A 14,387-nucleotide genomic window follows, 5' to 3' on the forward strand; every position below is an offset into this window, starting at 1 on the left:
GTTAATAGGATAATGCATACACATACATAGAAAAAATGCGCGAAATAGATTACATTGGGTTATATAAAGAAACATCTGTGGTATTATTGAATAAGTGCATTAAAACAATACTTGAAGTTCTTAATATAACTTAGGCCTAAATAATATAAAAGGCATTTAAAATCAACAGAGGTCTACAAATAACGAGAAATGGGGTTTATATTTTAATTCATCAAACAAACTTTTATATATCACCTAACTTACAAAGGAGTGACAGCTGTTTTATACGTATTAAACATTTTACGTAAACTGTTCGAAACAAAATGAACGGACTGTTTAATATCAAAATAAGTTTTGTACTTTTAACGAAGTTAATTTTCATTATAACATTTACCATAAAAATCGAAGCTTTGTTTCATGCTGTTTCGAAATTACAAAATAATTACTGCAGGAATGTTCTCTTTTAGATATTGTTCCGTTTCAATGTTTGCTAAATGCAAATCAGAAATGTAATTGATTACCTCTATTTATCAATAAGGCGACCGATTTTCTCCTTTGAATACAGCTTTATCCAATATGCCCCAAAGAGACTTAAGGTATTAGGACCCTAATGGGCACTATAAGGAACTGACAAATTGACATCATAGGTCCGATGTATACCTTAAAGTACACCTGTATGCAAAATTTAAACAAAGTTTACCGTACGGAAATCAAGTTATGGCCACTTTTCTGAACTCAAGCTAGGATGTTATGAGGGCCCTTTTTTAGAAATGAGGAACCTTTAAATAATCTGCAATAACTTTCTAATGAAAAATGTTTTCCCATTAATTTTTGGTAAGAAACAAATAGTACCATTCAGCTAACAATCCACATAAGCAAAATTATGGTTTCTACATAAAATTTATGAAATCTGTATAAAAATGTTACCCTACCCCACCCATTTTTACCATGTGTCTGACCATTTTTCTACTTAGGGAGCCTAATTAAAAAAATTCTTAAAATTTACCCGATTGAGTGCCTGTTTTCAAAGTTTCCCTAAATTTTTAAAAAAGTATATTGGTTGATTTTGTAAAATATGAAATACTTTTACCGCCTAGTTTTGATTATATTACACTTTGAAAATATCAGGTATCATATTTATTACTAGATTTAGCATAATTTAGCCAATAAATACCTATATAAATTAAAAAATCAAAATTAAACACTTTTATCTCTTCCAAATGGGACATAAGAGATACATAAATAATGTTAAAAGAAAAAAAAAGAAAGAAAAAAAAAGTTGACCCTTCTGGGGATTGAACCCATGGCCCTCATTTTCAATGTAGTTAACAGTAGTTCTAGCCTGTTTGAATACTCTTCAACGCAGAGGTAATGCATTAGGGTGCTAATACCTTAAGTAAAACAATTTTTTATTGCTATAAACTTATATTAAATCTCATTTATTTTTACGTAAGATATATTTTTTACTAAAAAGTACAAACGTTTCTTTTAATTGGTAAAAGAACTATATGAATTTGGTGCATTTGACTTGAACAGAGTCGTTTCGTCATCAACAAGAGTGACATTTTCAATTATTTGATTTTCCAACATTTTTCTATTCGGCCTTTATCTGGATATTTGGTATATATCTGGGAAGAAAATTGTATATTTTTGTATATCTTGGAATATGTTGCGATCGTTCCTTCAGTTTGTTATAAGGGAGAATGAATAAGCCACTTATTACTTTTAAAGATGGCAATGATCATAAGTTAGTCTGTCTTGACTTCTCTGGGCAGAACTGAACATTTCAACCATGAATTTGGAGCAATAGTTAACAAATGTTTATGACTCGGCGTTTAAGATTTATATATCTAGTAATATAAATGATATTTTGGAAATGGCAGTTTAAACTTTAATTATTCGAGCTTTCATTGTGCTCCCATTGTTAATTGCATGCACTTGTATATCAGACTAGAGCTGTCTTCTCTTTCATCAATGATGGTGACTTTATGAGATGAATAACTTTATTCTTTATTATATAAATTTTTGTTCAACGGTAGCGTGATTGAACATTGTTAAATGCCCAAGAATATTTATGAATATTTATTTTGTGTGTCCATGTTCATCATCTATTGAGATATTGGTAAGATAATAAAAATATAAATAAAAGCCAAATCTTTTGCAAAAAAAGACAAATCGAGAACACATCGAAAATAAAAATCTAAGACTTTTTGTCACCGTGAAAGAACTGTGTTCAATAAAGACAAAAATGCTTGTGTAGTCACATCAACACTTTTTTTCTTTTTCCCCTATTTAAAATATATTTTGTCAAACATTTTTTTTTTTTAAAGTTGTTAAAAATTTAAAATTTTATTTGCAAAAAAACCTTTTAAAACTGGAATGAAAACTACCCAAAAATTTAGAAAATTATTATTTTTAGTTAGCACATTAGGTAAATCATATAATATTGAATAGAAAAAATTTGAAAAATTTTGGGTAAAAAATTATGGAAACCCAAAATTTTTCCAAATTTGAAAAAAATTTACCCAGATTAAAAACCCAAAAATGTTTCCTCTTGTTTCCTCTGGGTTTTAAAAAGTTTAAAAAAAAGCGTAAAAAAAATTATCTGAATCATAAAGAACAATTGATAATATCTGTTGAAGGTGTATTTTGATACCATAATATGTACATACAGTTTACCAGAAAAAGAAACATATACTAATCAAACAATAACAAATAATATTATATTTACAAAACCCGTTTGTTTAGTATTTCTACACATGGACAGAAACGTTCGCTGTTTTTATATGTTAAAACGGGCATGATGATGCTCTGTGTATCATATATGTATAGAAAATTGTATATATCGGCAAATATTATTACTGAAAATGTCAGATATTTCAGCCTAATTTATTATCATTTATTATATTGTCACATTACCGAATTCAAGCAGATTTGAATAACACACATTCTGGAAAGTGAAGATCCCTCAAACGAAATCAATAAAATAAAGCTTATATTGTTCAAGTAACAAAATTACATTATCAAGCGCAATATTCAAAATTATGCAGCTTAGACAAAATCTAATAACGAAATAAACTAAAGTTTTATCTTAAATACATATCAAAAGATAGATTTAATTAAAAATAAATAAATTTTCTTGAACTGTTTAACTTTTTAGCAATTGCCCCATCCCAGTCATTCTTGTAATATATTGTTATTCATCAATAATGAGACAAACTGGCTGATACATCCATAGAATGAGATGACTTATTTAATTGACTTCGAGAAAACTGAAGTCGTATTTTTAATGGTTATCGAGATATTCAAAATAGGCTGGAATTAAACACAAATGGGTAATTTGTTTGCCCTTACAGAATGAACAGCATTCTAAATTAGTCTCGTTATTGTCTTCGCAGCTTGTTTTCATTGTTAAGTTTAGCGTGCCGTGGTACCAAATGATTACATGCAATTTGCTTTACATATCTACCAGTCTTGATGAAGGTTTTTGGATCAATCTTTTTACGCCGTTGTTTAAGTTACCTTCTTTTATGGACATGTTTATCGGCCCAATTACTTTTATTTAAGGATATTTAATAATTGATGTTTATGTCAAAGGCAAACATACTTAATACATGTAATAGTATTTCAGACAAATGTGTTCGCTTTACTGATTACAGCAGTCTACGAATCTGTTAGCTCCAGCAGGTAAGTTGGTTTTGACCAATTATGTTTCTTAACAATCAATTGCGTCCATTTTCGTACTTTTTTATTAAAAAAAAATATTTAGGCTCTAATCTTATCTTATTCAATCAAATAAATATCTTTGTCCTAATAATTATCTATAACTTAATGATAAAAACAAAATATCATGAAATTGTAAAATTGTTGAATAACAAAATGAGTTATATTTTGTTACTGTAATTGTCAACTTTTATTTGCTTACTTGAAGTGACATGAAGTTAATATTTGGGCCTCACGAATACATTATGAAAACTGCAATTTAAGCCAAACACCAGATGACATTTTTATTTCATTTTATAAAGTTAAGGAAATCATATAAGATTTTGTTTTACCTGAATGCATTCTAAATAAAATATATCAACTGAAATATTGTCACTGAATTGGCATTGCAATTTATAAAATGTTATTGTTGAACCTTCGTTTTTAATTGGAGATTCAACATTGCAAAAGGAGCATTTAAATGCTCTTAAGTTTGTTTTTGACTTTATCGTTCTAACAAACCTTCTTCCTTCTGTGTCGATTTGACAGTTTGATTAGTAAATAAAACAAATAATGACCTTTCAATCATTGATGCAAGTGGCATTACAATTATGGTAAGTTGAACGAGAAATGAACATGTTCAATTCTAAAACAGATATGTATTGATGGAAATAAAATTCAAAGTAAAATAGGTGAGAGCTCAGCTGCTTTTACCAAAGGTTGTCAAAGTTATCGAAAATGGCGATAAATTAAGCGCTTAAAAATGCTTTGTAGAATTTACTATCATTTTGCCCATTTACATTTCTTGTCAAACTCAGCGGGTGTTATATTGTTTAAAACAGGTAGACAAGCCATAATAATGAGTACAAGATTAATTTCAAATTCAAGTGTTCAGTATAATCTTAGCGTTTTACCGGCTCGCTGTGGCAGGCAGGCATACACGTTTATTTTCTGGCCTTAATGAGTTTCAGAATTTTACAGCACTACTTAAGGTTGAATAATACAACATATTTCAGCAAATATGTTCCACTTTGCACTAATATAAAAATTGTTTTTACAATTTTAGAAACATATCAATAGTTCAAAATTAATTCAACCAGGTTTCAAACTATTGTATAATTATACTAACGGCTATCAACGGCCAAATCGTACTTTTGTTTTTTTTGTGTGTGAACGATTGCTATAACAAATGTCAAATGCATTCCAAGACTGCGGTTTAAAATAATATATTCTAAGCAATGGTAAAATAAAAAGTTCAGGTTCAATTATGCTACTAACGATAATGGAAGGAGATTTGTCAAACTTCTTTCTTTTGCAATGCATTATAGTCAGTCTGCTTGTCAATGAGTGGAAATTACCAGATGTTTGTTGTTGTGGACTACATGTACGAGGGATTTCCGGAAAGTTCATATACTTCTTCATTTTTTATTTTATGTAGCGAATTTTCAACACCATTGAACTATATTGAAATAATACAAACACTTTAAATCCATTTTTATCACTTTTAATTTTTCCTTTTCAAAACTCCAACATTCACAATTTAGTAATTCCAATTCTTTTCACATCCACTTTTGCAACCACTCTTTTTTTACTATAACAACTGGCTATAACACAATTACATCAATATATATAGTAGCTAAATTTTAGCGCCAAAAGAACTTAATAATTACAAGGAAAGCATGATAATCGTGAACATTTGTGAACATGTGATATTTTCCCACCAAAATTAAATAAGGAGCAAAACGGAGTTAAGGTTTTATAGATGATATTACATAAGCAGAAATACTCAATAAAAAACACGTGAAATATGAGAACTTATAGTAAGTTACATGAAATAAACATGTTAGATTCGCGCCAAACTTATGAAAGGTGATAAACTAAATTTAACAAAAGAACATCGCTAGATATTAGCGACACTCCGGCCAGAATGTTCATAAAACAGCAATAATGTTTACTTTCACTTTGAAGTTGTAACCCATCTATCTGTAGTTCAATATTCCTCCGAATGGATTAATACGTCACCCCTGAAGGTATATTTCTTTTCAAAATATATAGCAGCATGATCTGTCACATAATGGATGTCTTCATCAATATGACTTACGGCTAATTTACTGTAATCAATACTCGTGCCAGTAAAAATGATATCATCTGACTCATCATTAGATATGTCACTGAAGTATTGGTTATCATGATCAGATGGTGTCACAGCACAACAATTACCATCAGGAATAGAAATACTATCATCATAATAAATCATGTCGTTTGCATTGCTTTCGTTGGTTTGAACATTTGAATCAAAGTCAACATAATTCTCTCTTTCTTCCGGTTCTTCAACACTATTCTTATCGTTTGTAGAGCTTAAATCTGTCATTTTATTTTCAATATCACCATTTCCACATTCATTATCGTAAATATCATCTATTATGTCAATTTCTAATAAATCCATTTCTTCCTCTTCAGCTAACAAATCCATTATTGTATCATCATCACTGACATCAGAATAATAAGTAGCATCGCTTTTATCCCCTCTCTTGGCTTCAATTGCAATTGTTCTTGCTTTATATTTTTCAATTTTATGTACCTTGTAAAGATGGTCAAATAGATATCCTCTACGAATAAACTTCGCTTTGCATTTATCCATTACACATTGATAATGTAATAGCTGCGAACTGTGTTTCTCATCTTTATGTCTTTTAAGATTACGATTATACTTATAAGACTTGTCACACAAATTGCACTGAAATTTTCCCATCTTTACGTTTCAACAAAACTGAATGAAATGACCAATTTCAAACCACGCTCTATTTTGCACGAGAAAGTCATGAGTAGTTTATCACTTTACTTTGCTCCGGTATAAAAATGAGCGGGAAATGTGCACGGAGAAATCGTGACATTTTTTACACTATAATATGCTCCGGTTGAAGAATGCGCGGGAAATATGCATGTTAAAATTAAACTGTAATTCTACCGTCGTGTATTGCTCCGGTTTACAAAACGTCTAAATATTTGTAAAGGATCTATCGTGATGTAGATTTTAATTAGAATTTTCACTTTTAGATAAACCTTTCAATCTTTGTTTAGCAATTTCAGCAGCTTTTCTGTATGGTCGATGAACAACTTGTGATTCCCTTCTGTCAGTGCTTTTCAAAGTTCATGATTTTCAACGTTTAAGTCTTCACTTGTTTCTAGAGGATATAGTAAATTTAATGGTCTTCCAATTACTATTTTTGAGGGTAATATAATTTTAGCAGACCTTATATTACCATCGCGACTTGTAACTAATTGAACAATTCGACCAACTTTCCAGCTGCCCCGAGGTACAGTGTCCTTAATTTGAACAACATCTCCAACTTTTGGCGAAGATTTCGACATAACTCTCCCAGCTTTGATTGTTGTTTGGCTTCTTTCACGAAGACTAAATATTCATCTCGCCATATTTTCCAAAAGTCATCTAAAGTTTTCTGTCTTTTTTTCCATAACTTTAGTAAACGTTCGCTTGAACTTTCACGTTGTTCATAATTCTCATCGTTTATGTCAATGATATTTTCTGGAACTCCTGTTTTTGGATTTATTGTTAGGAAATGACTAGGAGAAATTGTTATATTTGAGTCTAAATCATTTTCCACGTATACTAACGGTCTAGAATTTACAGTTGCTTCTATTTCTTTGACGAGGGTTTGTATCTGTATTAAAGTTAGCAGTCTTCGACCTAACGATTTACGGAGAGCACGCTTGACTAGACCAACGAGGCGTTTGTAAAACCCTCCCATCCAGGGAGCTAATCTACAATGAAATGCCAATTTATACCTAAAGATGAAACATAAGATTGTACATCTTCACACTTGGTAATATTATTCCAGGCTTCATGAATCACTTTACTCGCTAATTTAAACTGTGTAGCATTGTCACTTACAACTTCACAGGGAGTACCTCGTTGAGCAATAAAACGTTTAAATGCTAACAAAAACTCTTCTGAGGTCATATCTTGAACAGTTTCCAAATGAATTGCTCTTGTTATCATACATGAAAATATGCAAATCCACACTTTTTTCAGTTCTTCATTGTATTTGATATTTAGAGGTCCTAAATAATCTAATCCTATTCTCGAAAAAGCTGGTGACACTTGAACTCGAGATGGTGGTAATGGAGCCATAGGAGGCATTTTATATGGACCACCTTCGTGTTTCTTGCAGATTGCACACTTACGTAATGTCGATTTAACAATAGATCTTCCATGCGTAATCCAGTACTTCTGACGAGTTTTAGCCAATGTATGAGAAACGCCAAAATGCATGCATTCTTTATGTGCTTTTTCTATTATGAGCTCCGTCAATCTATCGGACTTGGGTAGTAGTATTGGTCGTCTAGCTCCTTGCAGTAAATCGGAGTTATCGAGTCGTCCAATACAACGCATAACTCCCTTATCATCAATGTATAAGCCTAACTGTTTCTGTAACGCACTTGGCCTTTTACTTTCTACTGCAACAAAGTCTTTCATGTAGTGTTTTCGTTGAACAAATTTTATCCATCTTGTTTCAGCTTCTTGAAGTTCTTCATTGATTAAGTGATCATTTTCGCATTCTATCCTTTTTAGTTTTTTGATAAAACGCTGAACTAAAGCTGTAACACGAAACAGCATGGTAACAGAAGAATATCTTTTATAATCCATTCCGAAAGGAGGAACTGGCTCTGTATAAACACACTCTACTACTTTAACACTTAACTCTTCTACTGTTTGATCTTTAACTTCTTTCACCGGAGCAACTGAAGTATTCATATTTGTTTCGGATTTAATTGGCCAAGTTTTTAATTTGTCTTTTACCCAAGTCGGACCATTCCACCAGAGAAGATTTTCTCTTTAATTGTCTTGTTGTTATTCCTCTCGTTGCAACATCTGCAGGATTCTCCTTTGTGTTGACATAACCGATTTTTATATTTGTGTAACCTTTAATCTCATTTACTCTGTTTTTAACAAAAGTCGGCAAATCTTTGACACTGTTTATCCAGTGTATTACAATTTCAGAGTCGGTCCACAAAAACATATTCTCAATGTTTAGCTGAAGTTGTTCTTTCACGAACCTCAAACATCTTACCCCGACTAAGACAGCCATCAATTCTAATTTTGGTACAGTCATTACTTTGACCGGAGCAAGGCGGGTTTTTGCAAATATCAGATCTGTTTTAGACAACTCTTTTTCTTCTTGGTGTAAGTAAATTGATGTTGCATATGATTTTGTGGAAGCATCACAAAAACATAATAGATTAAATGTTTTGACTTTGACATTGGTCTTTACGTTTCTAGGTAACTTGTGTTCCGTTATATCTAACAGGTCTTGAGAAATTGATAACCATCTCTGTCTTATTTGCTCATCATTTACCACGTCATCCCAATCAAGTCCTCTGCTCCACAATTCCTGAAGTAATATCTTTCCACGAAGTACAACAGGAGAGAATAAGCCCATAGGGTCAAACACAGAAGCGACTCTCTTCAATATGTTTCGCTTAGTGAGTGGTAAACTGTCATCCGAAATTTTGCTTTGTTTTAAATATATCGTATCTGTTTTATAGTCCCATATGTGACCTAGAACTTGCATTTCTTTCATTTCAGCTCTGTCAGTTATCGGAATAACATTGTTGACGTTTTCACTATTAGTTAGCCACTCTCGTAAATTCATAGCTGCATCAGAAAACATCTTCTTTGACGTCTGATATAGCATAATTGCTTCTTCGTCACTATTTACTCCGGTGATAATATTATCTACGTATATATCTTTCTTTAACATTTCAGCTACATTTGTACCGTAACAATCAAGATGTGTTTCTATTGTTGCGCTCAATAAAAACGGGCTTGATATGATCCCGAAGGGAACACGACAAAAACGGTACACTTGAAGATTCTCAGGATTCAAAGTTGAACACTTTGTATCTTTCACCCACAAAAACCTTGTGACATCTCTTTCACATTGTTGTAAGCCGATCTGTAGAAATGCTTTCTCAATATCAGACACTATTGCAACTGGATGAAGACGGAATCTCATCAAAAGTCCACAAAGGTCATGAAGTAGGACTGGTCCTCTGAATAAGCATTCGTTTAAACTTTTGTTTTCATTTGAAGTTTTAGCAGAAGCATCGTAAACGACTCTGATTTTTGTAGTATTTTTTTGAGGCGTTATAACTGCATGGTGTGGAATATAGTGGACTAATCCGTCTGACAGTGAATCGTTGACTTTCTCAATAACACCCTTTTTGAGCTGATCCTGAATAATGGAATCGTATTTTTCTAAAATTTCAGGTTTATTTCTCATCTTCTTAAGACACGATTTCAATCTCCCATATGCTAGTTCTCTGTTAGCAGGTAGGTTAGGAGAAAGTTCTTTCCAGGGCCAAGTTACCTGATATCTCCCGTTTTCAAATCTCACAGTGCTTTTGAATTTTTCCATAGCATATTTGTCATCAATTGCAATATCTTTATTATTTACACCTATGGATTCAATTTTCCAGAAATCTTCCAGGTTATGTCGGGGCTCTTTAAGTGTGTCAACACTTTGGAATACACTAGTTTTTGTAGTGTTGCTACCATATGTTTGAACCAGAAAGTTCGGAACAGTATCATGTTTATCATCACTATTTGTTCTTCCGGTCAGAATCCAACCAAGTTTGGATCCTAAGAGGTACAACCCCGGTAAAAGTTCAATTTTCTGTGGCAACAATAAGTCAAGATAATAATCATTTCCAATTAATAGTTCTATGGTCGTTGACTCCTTTTCAAGTGGTAGACTATCTGCTAAATCCAAACTTGTTATTAAATCTCCGATTTGTTCCATTGTTGACACATCAATATTTTTGCGTTGAACATTTCCACTTATAACGGGCACGATATTTGCGCTAATCTGTAGAGATTTTCCACTGTTTAGTTTTAGGTCCAGTTTCGTCACTGGCGTTTTTATCACCCTTGCGTGTGTACTTCCAAATGTTAACACTTTAAGCTCTTCTACACCCTCTTGTTTTAGTCCTAATTTGTTTACAAGTCTCTGAGTAATGTAAGTACGCTGAGAACCACAATCAAGCAGGATTCTTGTATTAGCTGTTGATGACGTATCTGGATTTTTAACAGTCGAACTAGCTGTTTGCATGAACACTGTTTCTCCATGGGATACCATAACATTCTCTTCAATTATTTCTTTCTGGAAGGCGTCATCTTCCTGCTCTTTTGTAAAATGAACCTGTGTTTCATTCTTTGTAAGATTCTTTGTAAATCGTTTTGGACATAAACTTCTATGGTGTTTGTTAAACTCTTTGCAGTATACACAGGCACGATTTGATACACACTCATTTACATAATGACCCTCTTTGAGGCAACGATAGCAACACCCTTTAAGTCTTTGTTTTCTTTCATCTACAGTTTTATAGATTGTACATTCGTCACTCCAATGTTTCTTTTTACAAAAGTGACATATGGGTATACTAGGTTTGTTTAGTTGATTGTTCTTATCTTGTTTTTCATTCATTAGTAATGATTCTGCTGAACTTCGTGACTTGAAAGGTGCTCCGGTAGGACGTTCATATCCCCTCGTTGCCTTTGGAAGGTTATCACTATTTCTTGTTACTCCAATGTTATATATTTCCCCTGTAATCCCTTTATTTAGAGAGAATGGTTGATTAACTTTAGGCTCTGAATAAACATGTTTTCTTCGTTCAGCCTTTTCACACGCAAATATATAATCTCTCAAGTGACACCGGAGTAAATTAACAGTCCATTCATTTTTTGCACCTTTGTTGAATTCTAACTGTCGTAAGATATCTTCTGATAATTTACCACTTATCATTGACACAAAAATGTGCTGATCAATATTCTCACCTAACACTTCTAAAGCACGAAGGTGTCTTTCTATTGAGTCCAAGAACATTCTTAAGCTAGTAATTCTCGTTGTGGGTGGTCGTAGATTCAATATCTCATTGTAGTGCAAATCCACGATTTCCTGTTTATTCCCAAATCTTTCTCGAAGAATTTTAACGGCAACCGCATAATTATCATTTGTACAAGCTAGACCAGCAACGGCACGCTTTGCTTCTGCGCCAAGTTTACTTTGAAGATAATTAAACTTTTCAATATTTGATAATTTATAATTTTTGTGTACTGTACACTCAAATGCATCCCAGAATTTACACCAGCGTATTTTGTGTCCATAGAACATAATTATTCAACTCTAGTTTTGGTAGTTTCACAGCTGAATGGTTTACGTTTTCCTTTTTGTCAATATATGTAAAGAATTCATGTTGTGTTTCCATCTGTGACTGTAACATCCTTTGCATCTTTTCCTGAACATTTACCAACCTATCAGTATCCGTAACAGAACTAACTTCTGTTTCTTCACCTTTTAACATGGATGATTCAATTTTTTCTTTCAACTGCTCAAGCTCTACCAAACAATTCTCAGCTTCATAATTCAGATCACAGTCTTCATCTAAAACACTTTGCACAAACTCCTTATCATTGTCGCCTATTGCATTAATTAGCTTTTCCATTTGCACCGTCAGTTTTTCTGAATATGTTTTCAAAAGGCATTTTGATTTATGTATTTCTTTGACACAAATATAAGGATCAATTTCACTTACTTCTTCATTTAGAAGCTCATTTGCTTTCTGTAATTCCTTTCCCAAAGTGTTTCGATATCTTGTTCTAACTCCTTTAAGTGAAGTAACACTTGCCATTTTATACAAGGAAAAGTTAACTTCACGAACACAATAATTTTAAATAGAATCTTTCAAATAGAATATCGACGACTAACAATTTAATTTATCCTTTTTCTTTCACAAGTTTGATCTAAACATTTTCACAATCACTTTTCGTATCCGGTTCGCGGGACCATTTTCAATGTAGCGAATTTTCAACACCTTTGAACTACATTGAAATAATACAAACACTTTAAATCCATTTTTATCACTTTTAATTTTTCCTTTTCAAAACTCCAACATTCACAATTTAGTAATTCCAATTCTTTTCACATCCACTTTTGCAACCACTCTTTTTTTACTATAACAACTGGCTATAACACAATTACATCAATATATATAGTAGCTAAATTTTAGCGCCAAAAGAACTTAATAATACAAGAAAAGCATGATAATCGTGAACATTTGTGAACATGTGATATTTTCCCACCAAAATTAAATAAGGAGCAAAACGGAGTTAAGGTTTTATAGATGATATTACATAAGCAGAAATACTCAATAAAAAACACGTGAAATATGAGAACTTATAGTAAGTTACATGAAATAAACATGTTAGATTCGCGCCAAACTTATGAAAGGTGATAAACTAAATTTAACAAAAGAACATCGCTAGATATTAGCGACATTGTATAACAATACATACGCGGTACAAATTGTGTCAGCATAAATGTACATATCTAGCGAACACAGTTATAAAAAATTACTGAACTGTGACTTACGTTTGTATTTTGACAGTATTTACATAAAACATATATACATCGTCATGGATTACCTTGAAAACGTCAACGGCTTCAAATTTACTTAAATTTACTGCTAATTTAAAATTTTTCCCGATTTTTAAAAAAGGTAAACTGTCTGGCGTATAAATTAAAAACATGTTAAAATTTTCCCTTTGGGTATTACGTCAAAGAATTTTTATATTTAAAATTCAAATTAAAAGGGAAAAAATGTGCTGGTTCCCAACGTTGTGAGAATTTTTGCCCTTTTTCAAGATTGTTGTAACGCAATCTACGATATTTCAGCCATGCTACTTTTGGTCACTTCTGGAGCGTTTCTGATACAATATCTTGTCATCACCGCTTTTTAATCTGGTTTGTCATCTAAACACAAGTTGTCTTTAACATCTTATGGTTGATTTTGTTTTTTTTTAAGAAAAGATAAAAATCTCAGTTGTTGCCATATTAATGTTGCTTTGCAGTTATATATCATTATTTTGCTCCGTCTGTGAATTATATATCATTACGTTGCTCCGTCCGTGAATTATTAGCAACACAAAATTTACTCACCTTCATAATTGTCGTTAGCAAGCTATTTATTTGCGTATGTCATCATAATTTACACTATATATTCATGTAAAAGTATCCTATGATGTCACAAAATTAAAACGAAAATGTCGTAAAATTACAACTTTTAGCAACTTATTTTTTCGATTAGCTGTCGTCATGAAATCAAAGTGCTCCGTGATTCGTTGATCATGTTGCCATGGTGATCGGCGCGTTGCGAATATTTTTTCTATCATGTTTATAAATTAAGTAATATGTAGCAGATAAATATTTTAGCAAAATATTCAATCAACTCGGAAAGGCATGGTCTAGTATTTTATCAAAAATTATTTATTCTAAACGATAATACTAGTTTAATAACATGAGAAATGCAAATGCTGACTTTATATACATACTCACGCCGACTGTCATTAGAATAAATAATCAAAAGGTACTCGGTCATCAATGTCTAGTTCTGATCGCATACCGTACAGCGCCCAAAGAAATATATATATATTACAACAAAACAGTCGCCAATATTGCACGGCACGTCAGAATGATCCTAGCCTTACAAGCCTCAGATGTCAGACTAAACTTATACCAGGTCGTATATTAATGACTGGTGCAATTGTAGGCCTTGTAAGCCTTCTTCAAGTTATTGTCTTCTAATAATATCCCTAGTGAATCTTGCAATGTAAACACTAAAAATAC

At 32.1% G+C, this 14,387-nt stretch overlaps 3 protein-coding genes across 3 annotated transcripts; all 3 read right to left on the bottom strand.

Moving 5' to 3' along the window:
* Positions 1 to 6,959: 6,959 nt before the first annotated feature.
* On the bottom strand, positions 6,960 to 7,451 carry LOC132743899 (uncharacterized). Its single transcript, XM_060732495.1, has one exon. The coding sequence runs from the start codon at positions 7,449 to 7,451 to the stop codon at positions 6,960 to 6,962; it is 492 nt and encodes a 163-aa protein (XP_060588478.1).
* An 8-nt stretch (positions 7,452 to 7,459) lies between these two features.
* Positions 7,460 to 8,458, bottom strand: LOC132743910 (uncharacterized). The gene has a single exon (XM_060732504.1). It carries the CDS (start codon positions 8,456 to 8,458, stop codon positions 7,460 to 7,462), a length of 999 nt encoding a protein of 332 aa, XP_060588487.1.
* A 13-nt stretch (positions 8,459 to 8,471) lies between these two features.
* LOC132743919 (uncharacterized) lies at positions 8,472 to 12,393 on the bottom strand. Its single transcript, XM_060732516.1, has 2 exons — positions 11,923 to 12,393; positions 8,472 to 11,783 (listed from the first exon to the last, which is right to left on the bottom strand). Exons 1-2 carry the CDS (start codon positions 12,391 to 12,393, stop codon positions 8,472 to 8,474), a joined length of 3,783 nt encoding a protein of 1,260 aa, XP_060588499.1.
* Between the last annotated feature and the right edge of the window lie 1,994 nt (positions 12,394 to 14,387).

This window comes from Ruditapes philippinarum, unplaced genomic scaffold, assembly GCF_026571515.1.
Source record: "Ruditapes philippinarum isolate M1 unplaced genomic scaffold, ASM2657151v2 ctg25546_1_1_1_1, whole genome shotgun sequence".
Classification (NCBI taxonomy): Eukaryota; Metazoa; Mollusca; class Bivalvia; order Venerida; family Veneridae; genus Ruditapes; species Ruditapes philippinarum.

What these genes read in the sequence shown, in the direction of transcription:
- LOC132743919 (XM_060732516.1), bottom strand. Translation starts at nt 12,393, where the DNA reads ATGGCAAGTGTTACTTCACTTAAAGGAGTTAGAACAAGATATCGAAAC. An exon ending in ATATTGACAAAAAGGAAAAC is followed by an intron (nt 11,784 to 11,922) that starts GTAAACCATTCA and finishes AATATTGAAAAG; the next exon opens with TTTAATTATCTTCAAAGTAA.
- LOC132743899 (XM_060732495.1), bottom strand. Translation starts at nt 7,451, where the DNA reads ATGGGAGGGTTTTACAAACGCCTCGTTGGTCTAGTCAAGCGTGCTCTC.
- LOC132743910 (XM_060732504.1), bottom strand. Translation starts at nt 8,458, where the DNA reads ATGAATACTTCAGTTGCTCCGGTGAAAGAAGTTAAAGATCAAACAGTA.